The sequence below is a fragment of the Dictyostelium discoideum genome (assembly GCF_000004695.1).
Source record: "Dictyostelium discoideum AX4 chromosome 3 chromosome, whole genome shotgun sequence".
NCBI lineage: Eukaryota > Evosea > Eumycetozoa > Dictyosteliales > Dictyosteliaceae > Dictyostelium > Dictyostelium discoideum.
Genome location: NC_007089.4, coordinates 2,611,284 through 2,628,402, shown reverse-complemented (window position 1 = coordinate 2,628,402; position 17,119 = coordinate 2,611,284). Strand labels below are relative to the sequence as shown.

At 22.8% G+C, this 17,119-nt stretch overlaps 6 protein-coding genes and 1 non-coding gene across 7 annotated transcripts in view; 3 read left to right on the top strand and 4 right to left on the bottom strand.

The window, feature by feature from the left end:
• Positions 1–26: 26 nt before the first annotated feature.
• On the bottom strand, positions 27–1,033 carry DDB_G0279843 (hypothetical protein; the record flags this gene model as incomplete). Its single annotated transcript, XM_636423.1, has 3 exons — positions 27–270; positions 356–780; positions 887–1,033. The coding sequence occupies 3 exons, from the start codon at positions 1,031–1,033 to the stop codon at positions 27–29; spliced, it is 816 nt and encodes a 271-aa protein (XP_641515.1).
• A 749-nt stretch (positions 1,034–1,782) lies between these two features.
• DDB_G0279841 (hypothetical protein) lies at positions 1,783–1,920 on the top strand (the record flags this gene model as incomplete). Its single annotated transcript, XM_636422.1, has 1 exon — positions 1,783–1,920. The coding sequence occupies one exon, from the start codon at positions 1,783–1,785 to the stop codon at positions 1,918–1,920; it is 138 nt and encodes a 45-aa protein (XP_641514.1).
• Positions 1,921–1,969: 49 nt separating this feature from the next.
• DDB_G0279839 (hypothetical protein) lies at positions 1,970–2,989 on the bottom strand (the record flags this gene model as incomplete). The annotated part of the gene is made up of 3 exons (XM_636421.1): positions 1,970–2,038; positions 2,414–2,626; positions 2,939–2,989. The coding sequence occupies 3 exons, from the start codon at positions 2,987–2,989 to the stop codon at positions 1,970–1,972; spliced, it is 333 nt and encodes a 110-aa protein (XP_641513.1).
• Positions 2,990–3,696: 707 nt separating this feature from the next.
• ctnB (hypothetical protein) lies at positions 3,697–4,708 on the top strand (the record flags this gene model as incomplete). Its single annotated transcript, XM_636420.1, has 3 exons — positions 3,697–3,782; positions 3,889–3,998; positions 4,140–4,708. 3 exons carry the CDS (start codon positions 3,697–3,699, stop codon positions 4,706–4,708), a joined length of 765 nt encoding a protein of 254 aa, XP_641512.1.
• A 350-nt stretch (positions 4,709–5,058) lies between these two features.
• Positions 5,059–5,129, top strand: tRNA-His-GUG-7. The gene has a single exon. It is a non-coding gene; the product is annotated as a tRNA-His (tRNA).
• A 481-nt stretch (positions 5,130–5,610) lies between these two features.
• DDB_G0279859 (hypothetical protein) lies at positions 5,611–9,857 on the bottom strand (the record flags this gene model as incomplete). The annotated part of the gene is made up of 10 exons (XM_636419.1): positions 5,611–5,837; positions 5,916–7,832; positions 7,901–7,995; positions 8,089–8,187; positions 8,272–8,568; positions 8,658–8,804; positions 8,966–9,184; positions 9,294–9,422; positions 9,493–9,706; positions 9,776–9,857. The coding sequence occupies 10 exons, from the start codon at positions 9,855–9,857 to the stop codon at positions 5,611–5,613; spliced, it is 3,426 nt and encodes a 1,141-aa protein (XP_641511.1).
• A 511-nt stretch (positions 9,858–10,368) lies between these two features.
• The window catches only part of DDB_G0279857 (hypothetical protein), a gene marked incomplete at both ends in the record, with an annotated part of 8,287 nt that continues 1,536 nt past the window's right edge, over positions 10,369–17,119 (bottom strand). The window contains 9 exons of the mRNA XM_636418.1: positions 10,369–10,595; positions 10,700–12,616; positions 12,691–12,785; positions 12,880–12,978; positions 13,075–13,371; positions 13,446–13,589; positions 13,676–13,888; positions 13,961–14,075; positions 15,214–17,119. The exon at positions 15,214–17,119 is cut by the window's right edge and continues 1,536 nt beyond it. Of these exons, the coding sequence (XP_641510.1) occupies positions 10,369–10,595; positions 10,700–12,616; positions 12,691–12,785; positions 12,880–12,978; positions 13,075–13,371; positions 13,446–13,589; positions 13,676–13,888; positions 13,961–14,075; positions 15,214–17,119 (5,013 nt within the window). The remainder of the gene's footprint in view (positions 10,596–10,699; positions 12,617–12,690; positions 12,786–12,879; positions 12,979–13,074; positions 13,372–13,445; positions 13,590–13,675; positions 13,889–13,960; positions 14,076–15,213) is intronic.

Sequence of the window (17,119 nt, the reverse complement as noted above, 5' to 3'; positions counted from 1 at the left end):
TAAAATAAATAATTTATTTTTATTTATTAATTGTTTGGTTCACTGAATAAATAACTTGAAACACTAAAAACTGGTGTTTTCCAAAAATCATGTACTCTAACACCTTTTGAATCTGGTGATGCACAACCGGCTGCTACAAAAACTGGTATTAAATGTTCAGAACGTGGATGTGCAAGTTTATAATATGGTAAACTTTCATATTTTAAAAGTTCATCCTCACGTTCTTTACCACTCTTTTCACAAATTGTATTTTGTAACCATGCTTCAAAACTAAAATAAATTTATAAATAATAATTATTAATAAATAAATAAATAAATAAATAAATAAATAAATAAATAAATTAATAATATTTACTTTGAAGCCCAAGATGGATCTAAATGATATTTTGGATCAAAAATTGCTCTTAAATTATGAACAGATCCACCACTAGCTAAAACTAAATAACCTTCTTCTCTTAATGGTCTTAAAATTGTACCAATTTGAAAATGTTGAGCAGCATTTAAATTTTCTTTTATAGATAATTGAACTATTGGTACATCAGCTTCTGGATATACCAATTTCATTGGCATCCAAGCACCATGATCATATCCACGTTTATTATCTTTTCCTAATGGTATCTTTGCTTTTGCAAATAATTCTGATACTCTATCAATTAATTCTGGTGATGTTTTTGCTGGATACTTCATTCTGTACATCTCTGGTTCAAATCCACCGAAATCATAAATTACATCTGGTTCTGGTTTAGTTTGAATTGTAAATTCTCTTTCTTCCCAATGCGCCTATTTAAAAAAAAAAATAAAAATAATAATAACAATAAAAAAAAATTAAAATTTTGAAAATATATAAATATATAAATAAAATAATAATAATAGTAATAATACTTACAGATATTAATAAAACTGCTTTTGGTTTTACTGAACCATAATGATTTTTTGATAATGTTTTTAAAAATTCTCTTGTTTTATCCGAATGATCTAAGATAAGATTTGGTGCTCCATGAGAAATAAAGATTGAATTAAATAATTTTGACATTTTTTGTTTTCGATGAATTGTTAAATTATTATGATTATTATAATTATTGTTATTATTATTTAAATTATTATTGTTATTGGTATTATTTTTATTAATTGAACTTGATAAAAAGAAATAATATATAAAAAACAAAGATATTGCTATTATTATTATTTTATTTTTGTTCATTGAAAATTATGAATTGAAATTTTTTTAAAAAAAAAAAAAAAAAAAAAAAAAAAAATTTATAGTGTTTTTTTTTTTATTATTGTTATTTTAATTTAAAATGAAATAGAATCATTTATTATTTGGGATTCCGCGGAATATTAACGAACATTTTGGTGTGAAATAAAATAAATAATAAAATAAAAAAAAATTTAAATTTTAAACTAGAATTTAGAAACAAAAAATAAATGGTGATGTTTTTAAGATTTATGGGAAAAAAAAAAAAAAATTAAAAAAAAAAAAAAAAAAATAAAAAAAATAAAAAAAAATAAAAACTCGTATTTTTTTTTTAAATTTATTGCAAGATTTTTTTTTTTTTTTTTTTTTTAAATTTTATATGGGAATAAATAAAAAATAAACAATCCAAATCTATAAAAGTTAATTTTCATAGATTTCAAATTAAATAAATTTATTTTTAATTTTTTTTTTAATTAATGACAAACTTAGGACACCTTAAAATGAAAAAAACAAAAAATTTACCATTTTATTTATAATATTACAATTGTACAATTAATAGATAAAAAAAACATTTTATTTTTATGATAATGAATAAACTTAGATATACTCCTGAAAGAATCGAACAAATGTCCCATTCTGATAAAGTTGAAGCCGCCAGGAAAATGTATTCACATAAAGTATATTATATTTTATATATATTTTATAAGATTGTTGAAATTATATAATTTGGCACAAAAGAAACAAACTCATCCACGATGAAAAAGAAATAATAATTCATAGACAACAAGTCATACGCGAACTAATTAAAACACAAAGAGCTGCAGAAAATTTCCAGATTTTTAACTTTTTAAAGTAATATAAAAAAAATCGAAAGAAAATAAGATGAAAATTACAAACAACACAAATGCCTACAAAAAATAAGTGAAATTGTGGATAAAACTCAAATAAAAAAAAAACAATTCAAATATGTCATCAACATCAATCATGAAGCTGATGATAAAATAAAAAAAGATTTAGAAAAAAGTTTGGACAAAAAAGATGTTTTAATCAAAAGTAATAATACAATTCAAAATTTGAAACAAAAAAAAAAAAAAGTGACCCCTCTTTTAGAGACCCTGTAAAAACTACAAATAAAATGAGATCTAGAATCTCAAGGAGAAGCAACTAATAATTGCGTTATCCAATTCAAAAAAAAAAAAAAGTTGAAATTATACATACGAAACCAGAATTGTTAATAAATACATCACCAACAGAGGCAGGAAATTCAACACTCACTCTTTTTAAACTATTGTTCATTTGTGGAACATAACCAGATTTGATTGCTGTGATTTTACCAACCAAAGTGAAGTGCTGGGATTGAATTTGTTTGGGTAACTCTGATCTCTTGTTTTCGACCTCACCGCCATCATTTTCTTTGGAAATAACTACAACCTTTTAAAAATGTTAGTATATATACTTTTATAATTAATTTATTTATATCATTTTTAAAAATTAAATAAATTTTGATGCTAACTTTAATTTTTAGTTAAATGGTACGTCCCACTACGTGCTTCAAAAAGACCTAAAATCTCAAGCCGAAATGATAATGTTTTGTTGGTGAATAACAATTACACTCAAATAAATAATAATATTTTAAGCCATAATAATTGATAAAATATTATTATTTATTTGAGTATAATTATTATTCACCAACAAAACCCACCAGAATTAATTTCCTCGACCACCACAAGTTCTCAAAACTACACAATAATATCTTCGAATACCAGTGTCCCTTCTATTGAAATTCTTAATCATTTTATCAGAAGAAGTACTTAATTTATTCAAAAAAAAGCTAAAAATAAAATTTTGTTTACCACATTAAATTTTTTTTTTTTTTTAATTTTTTTTTTTTTTTTTTTTTTTTTTTCTTGCAGTTTGTTTCATAAAAAAAATAAAAAATTTAATTAGAATTCAGAAACAAAAATAAAAATTAATAAAATAATAAAATAATAAAATAATAAAAAATTAAAAAAAAGAAATGATAAGAATAAAAAAATTATTTTTTGATACAATTTTAATCAATCTTTTTTTTAAAAATCTATTTATTCTCAATTTATTTTTTAAACAATTTTCAAAAGACATTTATACGTGAACTATGGAAAATGAAAAATAAATAAATAAATAAAAAAAAGTGAAAAAAAAAAAATCATAAAAAATCACATACAAAAAGGTAGTTGTTTAAAAAAAAAAAATCACATACAAAAATTAGTCGTTTTGAAAAAAAAAAAAAAAAATTATTGGAAAAAAAAAAAATCACAAATTTTTAAAAAAATGGGTTTGTGCAATTGTGAATGAAATCATCGACCTCAAGATATTTTTAATTATTTTTTTTTTTATTTTTTTTTATTATTATTATTTTTTTTTTTTTTTTTTTTGAATCGTTTTTTCATTTTTTTTTTTTTTTTTTTTTTTTTCTTTCTTTTCATTTTTTATCAAAAACATAGAGAATATATATATAAAAAATGATGATTAAATATATCACAATTGCTATTTTATTCATTGCTTCATTAGTCAAAGCTGATCTCCAATTCAGTTTATGTCCAACATGGTATGTGTGAAAAAAAGAAATAAAAAAAAAATAATTATAAAAATAATAATATTTCATTTTATATCTAATATTATTATTTTTTTATTTTTTTATTTTTTTTAATTAGCGTCGACTTCATCAATAACGATATGGGTGATTTAGAAAAAATTATTTCAGGTGGTATTGCCACTTCATGTGGTGCCGTTTGTTCATTACTCCCAAATAATATTGAACAAGGTAAGATTTAAGAAAAAAAAAAAAAACAAAAAAAAAAAAATCTTATTTTTATTATTACTTTTACTATTAATACTTCAAACAAATTTTAATACTTTTTTTTTATTTTTTTTATTTTTTTATTTTTTATTTTATTAATTTTAGGTGCTTGCAATCTTTTATGTGATATCGTTGGTATTGATGAATTCCTTAAAGTTTTCAATAACATTGGTGAAGATGCTGATCCAGTTTGGATTTGTGAAGAATTAACTGTTTGCCCAAAAAATCAAAATAGTAATGCCACTGTTTTAACTAGCGATGTTTCACCAGCTTCTGGTCCACACGGTACCACTTTCACCATTGGTGTTGCTTACAAAGTTGAATCAACTCTCGGTACTGGTGAAGTTGCTGTTATGGTAACTGACCCAACTGGTTCAAATGGTTTTGGTGATGCTCAATTAATTGTCAACACTCAACCAGGTCAATACTCAACTAGTTTTTCATTCGCCGCCACCCCATCTGAAGATGAACAATTCCCAGCTGGTGTTTACCAAGTTCAATTAATGATCTGTGAAGGTAGTTGTGGTGCCAAACACAGTGTCACCTTTAACTCTGTCTACGCTAACTTCACCGTCACCAGCGGTCCATCCGTTACTGGTCAAATGACTGGTACCGGTTCAGGTTCAGGTTCAGGTTCAGGCTCAAGCTCAGGCGCTGCTTACTTAAGATATTAAATTAATATATAATAAAATATTTGCGATTAAGTTTTTTCATTTTTTTTTCCAACAAATAACCATAACTTTAATAACTTTTATTTTTTAAATTCCTTTTATTTCTTTCACCTTTCAGATTATTAAGATGTTTTTTTCACTTTAAACAATTTTAAAAATTAAAACCCGATTTTCTTTTGAAAGGAATAATGCAATTATTAGCTTCTTGAGATAAATCTCATTTATTATAATAAATTTGATGAAATTAAAATCTGATCTTTTTAAATATTTACAAACCGACACACCATGGCCGTTTAATCTTTTTAATTAAGAAAATGGGGAAGAGCAATTTAAAATGAAAAATATCACAAATTGCCGTGATAGTATAGTGGTAGTACATCAGATTGTGGCTCTGTTGACCCTGGTTCGATTCCAGGTCGCGGCACTTTTTAAAAATTTGACCTCTTGATCAAAGGTTCAATTCCCTATCTCACGGGTACACACCTGAATTAAAAAAGTTATAATAATATTGCTTTGCATGTTAAATCTAAATTTTTTTTTTGATCTATAAAAGAATTCTTAATTATGGTCAAAGGTTCCCAATCTGAAGTAATACCACTATACTATCGCGGCGATTTGTGATATTTTTCACCAAATATTGCTCTTTTCATTTTAAAAAGATTAACCAAACAAAAATATAAAGTGGATTGCCTCTAAACAAAAAATAAAAAAAAAACAATCAATCTAACCTTATCCCTTCTGAAAAATTCAAAAACTTAACAAGAAAAACAAAGTATTTTAAATCTTAGTTAAATCTTAGCACTCTTATATGAGCCTATCTGACCTTGATATATAAAAGAGATGTTAAAAAAGTAAATCTTTTTTTGTAATAGTCTTTAAATTTATTATAATATTTTATTTTAATCTTATTTCACATTTAGTTTTTTTAATTTTGAATTTGACTTTGAGGATGGTAAAACTTCAACAAACTTTTTTCTATACAAAAGATAACCAGCAGCACCTATAATTGCAGCACCCCCCACTGATACACAGATCGCAATAATTGTTGTGGTTGATATTTTTGTATCTTTAGTTTCATCTTCACATGTTTCTTCATTATCTTTTACATTTGAATTTAAAAGAATTGAAAAATCTGATTTGGAAATGAAAAATAAAAAAAAAAAGTCAGTTATTTGAGGGAATAAAAATCAATTATTAAAATTAAACTTACCAGGATCTAATAAACAGATATCGCAATGTGGTAAATTTAATGCAACAGTAACATCGACATCAGTTGTCGAAATGATGTTACTTGTTGTAAATGTTGATCTACCATCTGATAACATTTTTGAAAGGAAACGACCATAAAGTTTTCTATTATTCTTTGTGATTGTTAAATAGTTTAAATTATCATTTTCATTTGTGAATCCATTTGAATCTATTGAAACTTTTTCATCATCTTGAGTACTACCACATTTTGGTGTTGAATAATTTAAAGCTGATGATTTCATTCTTAGTTGTAATGTATTTAATGTTGAACTATATGGATAATTTAAAATTTGAACTGATAATTTTAATGAACCTCCTGAAACTGTAAAATCAATACCAGCAAATGAAAATTTTTTATCTTTTGAAACTTCTTCAATTGTTGAAGTGATTGTACAATTACCTTCAATTGTTTGTGTAAAAGTATGAATATTAGGGTTTGGATTGTTAATATTGCTTGGCTTTTCCCATAATTTAGTTAGGTTGTATTCTTTAATTGTGCTACCATCAAATCCAATTTCTAATAGTGAAGTGATTGATACTTGGTAATCTACATTACCATTGTTAATTGAACCACTACCAGTATTATCATCCACTGTTGTATTTGTTTTTGGTCCACTTCCACTTCCATCTGATGGATTACTAGTTGGATATGAACCACAATCAATACCTGTAAAGTTACCAATACAAACACAAACTCCTTTTGTTGTATCACAATTACCATTTAAATTACTTGTACAATCATTTGGACATTTTAATTGTGTTGATAAATATTTATACATTGTCTGACTTGACCATTCCAAAGAATTTTGATATACATATGATGGTACTATTCCTTTTCCATGACCAATATCACATTCTATTACAGTTTGATTTATTGAAGTTATATTACATTCTTGTGAGCCAATTATTACTGATGCATTTGAATGAGTTGAACCAAACCAACCAAATAATAAAACTTTACCACCATTTTCATTTGATGGTGTAATTGCATTTACATAATGTTGAGTATCTTGACATGCATTGCCAACCCATTTAATTGATTCACATTTACATTTTCCATTTGAGGTATCACAAGTACCATGATTTGAACAAATTGGTGTACCTGGACATTGAATACCACTGCAATCGTTGAATAATCTATCGGGATTACACGAACAAGTACCATCTACACCATTGCATAAACCTGCATTACTACAATTATTTCTACAATCACACAAACCATTACCATGATTACAAAATGCATTGTTTATTGTACAATCTGAAAAGCAATCTAAATATGGATAACAAATTCCATCATTTAAATTACAATATGTATTGGAAGTACATAGTTCAGGGTTACACTTTTTATTGTTTATATATGATGTTTCTTGTAATCTAACATAAACACTTGTTTTGTTTCCACCTGCAATAATGTCAACAAAAATAAAATCAACTGGTAATACAATACTTTCATTTAAACCTTTTGTTAATTTACATTTGATTTGGTTGAATGTTGTTGAAGTGACAAGACAATCAATACCACTAACTAAAACTAAAACATCTTGAATATTATATGTAAAGAATTCACCATTTATTTCAACTTGATTTGATGCAATACCACTGTAAGTAATATTTGCAGGTACAGGTGCTTGTTTAACAATTGGTAATGTGAATTTTCTAATTTCGCTACCAACTGTCCAAGTGAGTATTAATGATCTTGCACCTTTTGCAAATATATTTGTTGTTCTTAAATTTAATGTAAAATAACTACTTGGTTGAATCATTGTAAAAGTTGTCGAACCTGTTGCATTTGTTTTTATAAGTTTACCATTAAAACCTAAAGATTCACCATATAATATTAAAGTTGTAGCATTAACTAATAAATTTGGTTTCATTGACGCTAAAAATTAAATACATAATTAATAATTGTTAAAAATTAGACAAGTTTAATTTAATAAAAAAACATACTACATAGGTTTTGGGTATCATAATTTGTGAATTTATTATTTGCAAATAAATTTTTTAAACCAATTTCAGAATCACCAAAATAACAGGTAAAACAACTAAAATATAAAATGAAGAATAAGGAAAAGTTTGAATAAATATTAATATTGTTTTTTTTTTTTTTTTTTTTTTAAATTTTTAAAAACAATTACTTTGGAATTTCACCAGTTAAAGTATTTGTACTAAAATCCGTTATAAAATTACAATAAGATTGAGGTATTGTACCATATAATGTATTACTTTGAAAATAACTATATTATAGAAAAGAAAAAATAATAATTAATAATTTATGATTAGGATAAATTATAAATAATAAATAAGTAAATAATAATTACAAATAATTAATTCCATATGTTGTTGGTAAGAAAACATCTTTTAATGTATCATTGATTTGGCCAAATGAGAAATCAACAATTTTAATATCTTTAAAAATTTCCATTGATGGCAATTTCTTTAAAATTCCTCCATAATAAAATTCATTTAAGTTTGGTGGTAATTTTGAAATTGGGAAACCATTTCTTCCAAGGTTATTATTATTTGATGATTCATCCATAAGTTGAAGTATTGATAATGATGTTAAATTTGAGAAATCATATTGATAAGATGGTACTTTAAAATTTATATTAATTTGTCTTTTTTTATTTTTATTATTTTTTTTTTTATTAGTAAAGTAAAATTATATTATTTTTTTTATTTTTTTATTTTTTCCTAAACAACTTACAAATTTTGTAATCTACTTAATTGTAGTAATTGTATTGGTATATCTATAGGTTTTGTATAATACCAAATCTTAAAATCAATAACATTTGAAAAGGTTGTTAAATTATTTAATGATGAACTTTGAAAAGAATTTCCTAAAACCATTTCACTATAAATAATAATAATAATAAAAATAATAATAATAATAATAATAATAATAATAATAATAATAATAATAATAATAATAATAATAATAATAATAATAATAATAATAATAATATTAATAATAATATTAATAATAGTTTATAATATAATATTATTTTTTCATACACCAATGAAAATGAGAAGTCAGTAATATCCGGTATTAAATTGGTTGAAAATTTAAAAATTTCAATTGTTGTATAGTTTTCAATGTTTTCATTATCTGTTATATATGTTGAATTCATAGTTGGATAATTGGAATCATAATTTGAAAAATGAAAATATTTAATATTTTGAATCCATGATAAATAAACAGTGAATGTATCTGAAGAAATAGAAATAACTTTGCTAAATATAATAAAATAAAACAAATTAAAACAAAATAAAATAATAGTATTAAGATTAGTAAAAAATTGGATTTTTTTTTATGTATATATATATTTTTTTTTATACACACAAATAGTCAAATGGAGGAAGTTTTGATGTTATTTTTGTAGCACCAGAACAACCATCTAAATCTAAACTTTTTAATGTTGAAGGTAGAGTATAAAAAAAATCTGGACTAAGTATTGTTTGTTGAAGTGATCTGAAAAAAAAAATGGAAATTAATAAGAAATAAAAAATAAAAAAAAAATATATAAAAAAAAAAAAATTACAATGATTTTAAATTTGGAAAGCATGTGAAAGAACTTGCACTTATAACGCCATATGTAAGAAATTGAAATAAATTCAAACCTATTACACTTTCATTTGTGTCACAGGTAATTATGTTAAAAGGAAGACAATATTCGATTTGTCCAGTAGCATTGACCCTATTTGGAATAAAATTATTCATTCCAAATTGGGTTAGAACTAAACCCAAACAATTATCTATATTATAATAAATAATTAGTTTTTTTTTTAAAAATTATAATAAAAAAATAAAAATTATTTACTTACATTCATCTATGGAAATTGATTTTAAAGTACCAATGCATAAAAGAATTAAAATGAAAATAGAGAAAATCTTTGAAAATTTCATTTTTTTTTTTTTTTTTTTTTTTTTTTTTTTTTTTTTTTTTTTTTTTTTTTGTTCAATTAATATAAATAAATAAATAAATAAATAAATAAATAAATAAATAAATAAATAAATAAATATTTAAATAAAAAAATAAATAAATGAATAGGTTAATTTAATATTAAAAAACTTAATATTTAAAAAATAAAAAAAAAAAATAAAAAAATCAAAGAATGCAATCAACATTTACATAATTACAAACTTTTTTTTTCGAGACTTAGAAAAATGGATATTTTTATAAAAAGATGATCTAAAAATTCATCAATTTTTATCAAAAAAAAAAAAAAAAAAAAAAAAAATCTTTCAACTTTTCAGGAAAAATAAAAAAATATCTTGCAACTTTTTTTTTTTTTTAGAATAAAAAAAAACATATCACCAAACAAAAAAAAAAAAAAAAGAATCATTTAAAAACCCTTAACAAATTTTTAATTTTTTATTTTTATAAAGTTTATTAAATTATTAATACATTGAGTTACTATTTTGCATTTAGTTTTCTTAATTTTGAATTTGACATTGAAGATGGTAAAACTTCAACAATTTTTTTTCTATACAAAAGATAACCAGCAGCACCTATAATTGCAGCACCCCCCACTGATACACAGATCGCAATAATTGTTGTGGTTGATATTTTTGTATCTTTAGTTTCATCTTCACATGTTTCTTCATTATCTTTTACATTTGAATTTAAAAGAATTGAAAAATCTGATTTGGAAATGAAAAAAAAAAAAAGTCAGTTATTTGAGGGAATAAAAGAAAAAAAAAAAAAAAAAAAAAATGTAAAAATCAATTATAAAAATTAAACTTACCAGGATCTAATAAACAGATATCGCAATGTGGTAAATTTAATGCAACAGTAACATCGACATCAGTTGTTGAAATGATGTTACTTGTTGTAAATGTTGATCTACCATCTGATAACATTTTTGAAAGGAAACGACCATAAAGTTTTCTATTATTCTTTGTGATTGTTAAATAGTTTAAATTATCATTTTCATTTGTGAATCCATTTGAATCTATTGAAACTTTTTCATCATCTTGAGTACTACCACATTTTGGTGTTGAATAATTTAAAGCTGATGATTTCATTCTTAGTTGTAATGTATTTAATGTTGAACTATATGGATAATTTAAAATTTGAACTGATAATTTTAATGAACCTCCTGAAACTGTAAAGTCAATACCAGCAAATGAAAATTCTTTATCTTTTGAAACTTCTTCAATTGTTGAAGTGATTGTACAATTACCTTCAATTGTTTGTGTAAAAGTATGTATATTAGGGTTTGGATTGTTAATATTGCTTGGCTTTTCCCATAATTTAGTTAGGTTGTATTCTTTAATTGTGCTACCATCAAATCCAATTTCTAATAGTGAAGTGATTGATACTTGGTAATCTACATTACCATTGTTAATTGAACCACTACCAGTATTATCATCCACTGTTGTATTTGTTTTTGGTCCACTTCCACTTCCATCTGATGGATTACTAGTTGGATATGAACCACAATCAATACCTGTAAAGTTACCAATACAAACACAAACACCTTTAGTTGTATCACAATTACCATTTAAATTACTTGTACAATCATTTGGACATTTCAATTGTATTGATAAATATTTATACATTGTCTGACTTGACCACTCCAAAGAATTTTGGGAAACATATGTTGGTACTATTCCTTTTCCATGACCAATATCACATTCTATTACAGTTTGATTTATTGAAGTTATATTACATTCTTGTGAGCCAATTATTACTGATGCATTTGAATGAGTTGAACCAAACCAACCAAATAATAAAACTTTACCACCATTTTCATTTGATGGTGTAATTGCATTTACATAATGTTGAGTATCTTGACATGCATTGCCAACCCATATAATTGATTCACATTTACATTTTCCGTTTGAGGTATCACAAGTACCATGATTTGAACAAATTGGTGTACCTGTACATTGAATACCACTGCAATCGTTGAATAATCTACCAGAATTACACGAACAAGTACCATCTACACCATTGCATAAACCTGCATTACTACAATTATTCCTACAATCACACAACCCACTAACATGATTACAAACTGCATTGTTTATTGTACAATCTGAAATACAATCTAAATGTGGATAGCAAATTCCATCATTTAAATTACAATATGTATTGGAAGTACATAGTTCAGGGTTACACTTTTTATTGTTTATATATGATGTTTCTTGTAATCTAACATAAACACTTGTTTTGTTTCCACCTACAATAATGTCAACAAAAATAAAATCAACTGGTAATACAATACTTTCATTTAAACCTTTTGTTAATGTACATTTGATTTGGTTGAATGTTGTATAAGTTACAAGACAATCATTACCACTTACTAAAACCGAAACATCTGTAATGTTGTATGTAAAGAATTCACCATTTATTTCGACTTGATTCGATGCAATACCACTGTAAGTAATATTTGCAGGTACAGGTGCTTGTTTAACAATTGGTAATGTGAATTTTCTAATTTCGCTACCAACTGTCCAAGTGAGTATTAATGATCTTGCACCTTTTGCAAATATATTTGTTGTTCTTAAATTTAATGTAAAATAACTACTTGGTTGTATCATTGTAAAAGTTGTTGAACCTGTTGCATTTGTTTTTATAAGTCTACCATTAAAACCTAAAGATTCACCATATAATATTAAAGTTGTAGCATTAACTAATAAATTTGGTTTCATTGTTGCTAAAAATTAAATTATAGTTAGTATATATATAAAATTAAAATTTTAAAAATTATTATATTTTAAAAATACATACTACAAGGACCTTGGGTCGCATAATTTGTGAATTTATTATTTGCAAATTTATTTTTCACTAAAGAATCAGTATCATTAAAATAACACGTGAAACAACTATAATTATTTTAAAAAATTGTTAGTTTTTTTTTTTTTTTTTTTCTATATATAAATTAATTCTAATATTTTTTATAAAAAAGAAAATAATTACTTTGGAATTTCACCAGTTAAAGTATTATCGCTAAAATCTGTAATTACATTACAGTATGATTGAGGAATTAAACCATATAATTTATTGTTTTCAAAATATCTATTAATATAATATATATAAAAATAAAAACAACTATTAGTAACTGTTTAAAAAAAAATAAAAGTAAAAAATAATTTAATGAATGAAAATAGTTACAAATTATTTGTTGAATAAGTTGTTGGTAAGAAAACATCTTTTAATGTATCATTTATTTCACATAATGAGAAATCAACAATTTTAACATCTTTAAAAATTTCCATTGATGGTGATTTCTTTAAAATTCCTGCATAATAAAATTCTTTTAAATTTGGTGGTAATTTTGAAATTGGTAAACCATTTCTTCCCAAGTTATTTGTATTGGTTGATTTATCCATAAGTTGAAGCATTGATAATGATGTTAAATTTGAGAAATCATATTGATAAGATGGTACTTTAAAATTTATATTAATTTGCCTTTATCATTAAAAAGAATCAGTAAAATTTTAAATTATTATTGTTAAATTTTAGAAAATATAGTTACAACTTACAAATTTTGCATTCCACTTAATTGTAATAATTGTGTTGGTATATCTATTGGTCTTGTATAGTACCAAATCATCATATCTTTAACACCACTAAATGTTAATAATTTTTCAAATGAACTTTTAAAAGCAAAACCTAAAAGCATATCACTATATTTTTATTTTTATTATTATTATTATTTTTATCAATAACAAACTATTATTATTTTTATTTATTAAATAATTTGTTTACTTACACACCACATGAAAAACCAGTAAGATCAGGTATTTCATTTGTTGAGAAGCCCATGTAATCTAGTCTGGTATAATTTTCAATATTTTCAAAATCTGTAACAAAAGTTGTATTTAAAGTATATGGAAATTCAACATTATAAAAATAAAACTCTTTAATATTTTGAATCCATGACATATAAAATATGAAAGTATCTGATGAAAAGGTAATTATCTCTCTAATATTTAAATAATTAGTAAAAAAAAACACTTTTTCTTTTTTTTTTTTTTATTTTTTCAACAATACATACAAATAATCATATGGCGGTAATTTTTGAGTTACATTGGTTAAACCAGTGCATCTTTCCAAATGTAATTTCTTTACAGTTGAAGGTAATGTATATAAAATATCACTATTGAGTATTACTTTTTTAAGATATCTATTTGAAAACACAAAATTAATAAATTGATAAAAGATAAAAAAAAAAAATAAAAAAAAGCAAAAATAAAAAAAAAATAAAAATAAAAAATAAAAATAAAAATAAAAAATAAAAATAAAATTAAAAATAAAAAATAAATACAAACAATGAATTTAAATTTGGAAAACATAAAAATAGGTCTGAACCTATTATATTAGAAGATGAATTTTGAGATAGATTTAATTCAGTTATACTCTCATTAGAGTCACATGTAATATAAGATGTATAATAACAATATTGAATTTGGCTTGAAGAATTTATTGAGGTAAAAAAATTTATTCCAAGTTGGTTGGCTAAAAAACTAATACAATTTGCTAAACATAATATTAATATTTATAACTCCTTTTTTTTTTTAAATATTAAAAAAAAAAATAATTACATTCTTCAACTGAAATAGATTTTATAGTTCTCAAACACAATAAAATTGTAAACAAAATCAAGAAAATCTTTTGGGATCCCATTTTTTTTTTTTTTAAAAAAAAAAAAATATGCAAATTATAAAAATAAATAAATAAATAAATAATTAAAAAAAAATAAAATAAAATAAAATAAAAAGTAGAAGAAAACGTAAAAATACAATAAAATAAAATAAAAAGTAGAGGAAAAAAAAAAAAAAAAAAAAAAAAAAAAAAGAAAAAAAGAGAAAAAAAAAATAAAAATAAAATAAAGAATTTAAATGGGTGGGAAAAAATGTAAATAAAGATATTTATTTATTAAAAAAGATCTTAGAAGATTTTTTTATTTTTAGGAAGGTCCCACAAAAAATTGAAAAGAATTTTTTAATTTTTTAAAAAAAAAATATCTTTTTTCCACTTTCGATAAAAAACACCAATTTCCCATCATTAAAGTCGGAGAAAAAAAAAATTGAACATTTCACCAGTTTTTATTTTACATAACAGTAAAAAAAAAATAAAAAAATAAAAAAAAAATAAAATAAAAAAATTATTTTTTTGTGTCACCCTATTTTTTTGATGATTTGAAAATCTTTCCGATTGATTTTTTAAAAGTTGATAACGGACCATTGCCATCTTGGTTTGATTTGCTACTACTATTATTATTATTATTTTTACAATTTAAATATTTACAATAAATATATTTTACATTTGGTATTGAAGAATTTGATAAAGCATTAATTTTAATATCGTTATTATTATTATTATTATTATTAATATTATTATTATTATTATTATTATTATTATTATTATTATTATTATTATTATTATTATTATTATTATTATTATTATTATTATTATTATTATTATTATTATTATTACTATTATTATTACTATTATTATTATTGTTATTATTTATTATTAATGTTGGAAATTCTAAATGAATATTATCAATTAAAATTGAAACTAATTTTGTTGGATCAAATTTAATGAATAAATGATCAATAAAAGATAAAGGACAATTATGTAATGTATTAATAAGAGTTAATCTATCCATTTGGTCAAGAGTTAATTGTTGTTGTGACCATAATAAATTTGAAATGGTTGAATTGAAAACCAAATAATTGAATATATTATATTCTTGATGTTCTAAAGCTATCATTGGTAATGATTTAATATAAACATTATACCAATTATCAATTTGATAATCTTGAATTGCTGTTGTTGTGAATTGAGAAATCTCTTGAGTGGATGGTTCAATAAAAAGAAATGAAAAATCTTTAATTAATTTTTTAATTACATGTAATTGATTATTAATAATGAAATTATTTAAAATTAATGATAATGAATTTGATAAACGAGTTGATTGAAGAAAAGATAAATCTGGATATAATATTGATAGAATTGGTTTAATCACTTGACTATATTGATTTCTTGAGAATAATTGTACCAAACTAGTTGAATAAATTGAAGTGATAAATAATGGATTAGCTTTATTCTGTTGTAAGAGTTGAATGAATTCTCTATAAAAATAATTTGATGCTAAATAATTGATATCTGTTAACTTTAAAAGAATTTCATTGATTTCACTCATTGAATCTTGAAATCTATGTTGATTAATTTGAAAGTATTGTTTTGGTATATTCAATAGTATTGATAAAAGTTTACGTGAAAGATAGAATTTAATTGATGGTGGTATTGGTTCACGTCTTGAAAAGAATAAATAATTGAAAATTGTATCATTAATTCTTAGAGATCTAATGAATGAATGTTCACAACATTCAAACTTTGAATTTGAATCCAATATCTTTATAATATTCCAATTACAATAGATGGTAGCCGTATCGAATGAAGTACGATAATTAATTATATGTTCCATATTCTTTAATAGGAATGATACAATCTCTGGACTTTTTGAAAGTGAATAATTGAAAACTTGTTCATCCCAAAAGAATTGTTGACGATTTTGATAAACAAATTGAAACACCTCCATATTACCACGATTTGCAGCACAACATGAACCATTTTTTGAAACTTTCAAAGTACCAAATGCATCGACATAATCACCAATTTCATTATCAACCATTAATTTAAAAACATATTCAATATCTTCTAATGGATAATAAGATATTAATGCTTCAAATAATGATACTATAACTGTTATTAAATTATCTTCATTACCACAACATATAACATTATTATTTGCTGTTATATTATCTAAATTATTACTACTATTATTACTATTACTATTACCACTGTTATCATTACAAATTAAACCACCAGATGTTTTTAAAAGATTTGAAGTTAATAAACCTTCAACACTACTAACTTTTGGTATACCAGAATAACTTCTACGTTTTAAATTATTAGTTGCAGATGATGATGATGCATAATGTTGAATTAAACGTTCAATGAATGAAATTGTCTCTTTTCTTGATTCAATTACTTTTTTTGGTGTTGATCTTATTAATCTAGATTTCAAAGGTTTTGAATAAAGTCTTTCACCAATCTTGAATGAAAAGAATGAATAATCACCACTACCATTTGAATATTGTCTAACCAATTCCAATAGGATATCGGAATTTAAATATTCAATACA